Raw genomic sequence first — 943 nt, 5'->3', positions numbered from 1 at the left:
CTCGACCCCTTGGCCGCCCTCTCGACACACCCACGACCTAAAATGACCTAAAATGAAAATAACCTAAAATTCACTAAAGTTATCGATGACCCTCTCGACACACCCACGAATAAGAAAATATATCATCTTCTTCATCTCCTCTTCTTTGCATATTCACATAGCCACATACACATACATAGCCACATACATATAGAACTTTTCTGAACATATATATATATAGCCACATTCATATAGAACTTTTCTGAACATATATAGATGATTTTCTAAAAACGTAACTTTTGCATATATGAACAGAGAGCAGTGGCGGCAATGGGTGGCATCATCGGCGACGGGGATGGGAAAGGGGGGAGCTCACTGGGGCGGGCGGCGACGGGGAGAGGAGGCCAGCGACGGGAAAGGAGGACGGCGGGCTTGGGGATGCCGGCGACGGGGACGGCGTGCGCGGGGTGGCACGTGGTGACGGGGACGACAGGCTCGGGGTGGCACATGGCGACGGGGACAGCCGCAGGCTCGGGGCGGCACACGGCGACGGCGACGAGGAGGCGGGGCTCGGGGTAGGGCGGATGGCAGCGAGCTCGGGGCAGGGCGGCCGACGACGGGTAGGAGGGCGCGACGACGACGACAGCGACAGGGCGCGGCGACGGCGACGGCGATGGGGCAGGGCGCAGTGATGGCGACGGCGCAGGGCGCGGCGACGGCGACGAGGAGGACGAGCAGCCTGGTGGCGTCGGCGATGGGGAATGGAGTAGTTGGCGAAAATTTCCAAAGTGTGGGCTTATATAGCAGAGCCTTTAGTCCCGGTTCGTGGCAGCAACCGGGGCCAAAGGTGGGCATTAGTCCCGGTTGGTGCCACAAACCGAGACCAAAGGCCTCTTTTCGGCAGCCCAAAGGGCGGGAAGCGAAGGCCATTGGTCCCGGTTGGTGGCACCAACCGGGACTAAAG

General features: G+C 59.0%; 1 protein-coding gene across 1 annotated transcript in view; it reads left to right on the top strand.

Moving 5' to 3' along the window:
• Positions 1-671, top strand: part of LOC119283755 (cytochrome P450 89A2-like) — a 10917-nt gene extending 10246 nt beyond the window's left edge. Inside the window, exon 2 of the mRNA XM_037563169.1 lies at positions 295-671. Coding sequence (XP_037419066.1) covers positions 295-671 — 377 coding nt within the window. The remainder of the gene's footprint in view (positions 1-294) is intronic.
• The last annotated feature ends 272 nt before the right edge of the window (positions 672-943 follow it).

The sequence above is a fragment of the Triticum dicoccoides genome, chromosome 4A (assembly GCF_002162155.2).
Source record: "Triticum dicoccoides isolate Atlit2015 ecotype Zavitan chromosome 4A, WEW_v2.0, whole genome shotgun sequence".
In the NCBI taxonomy this organism is placed as follows: Eukaryota; Viridiplantae; Streptophyta; class Magnoliopsida; order Poales; family Poaceae; genus Triticum; species Triticum dicoccoides.
Note: the sequence above shows the minus strand (reverse complement) of the source record. Positions and strands in the feature narration are given on the sequence as shown.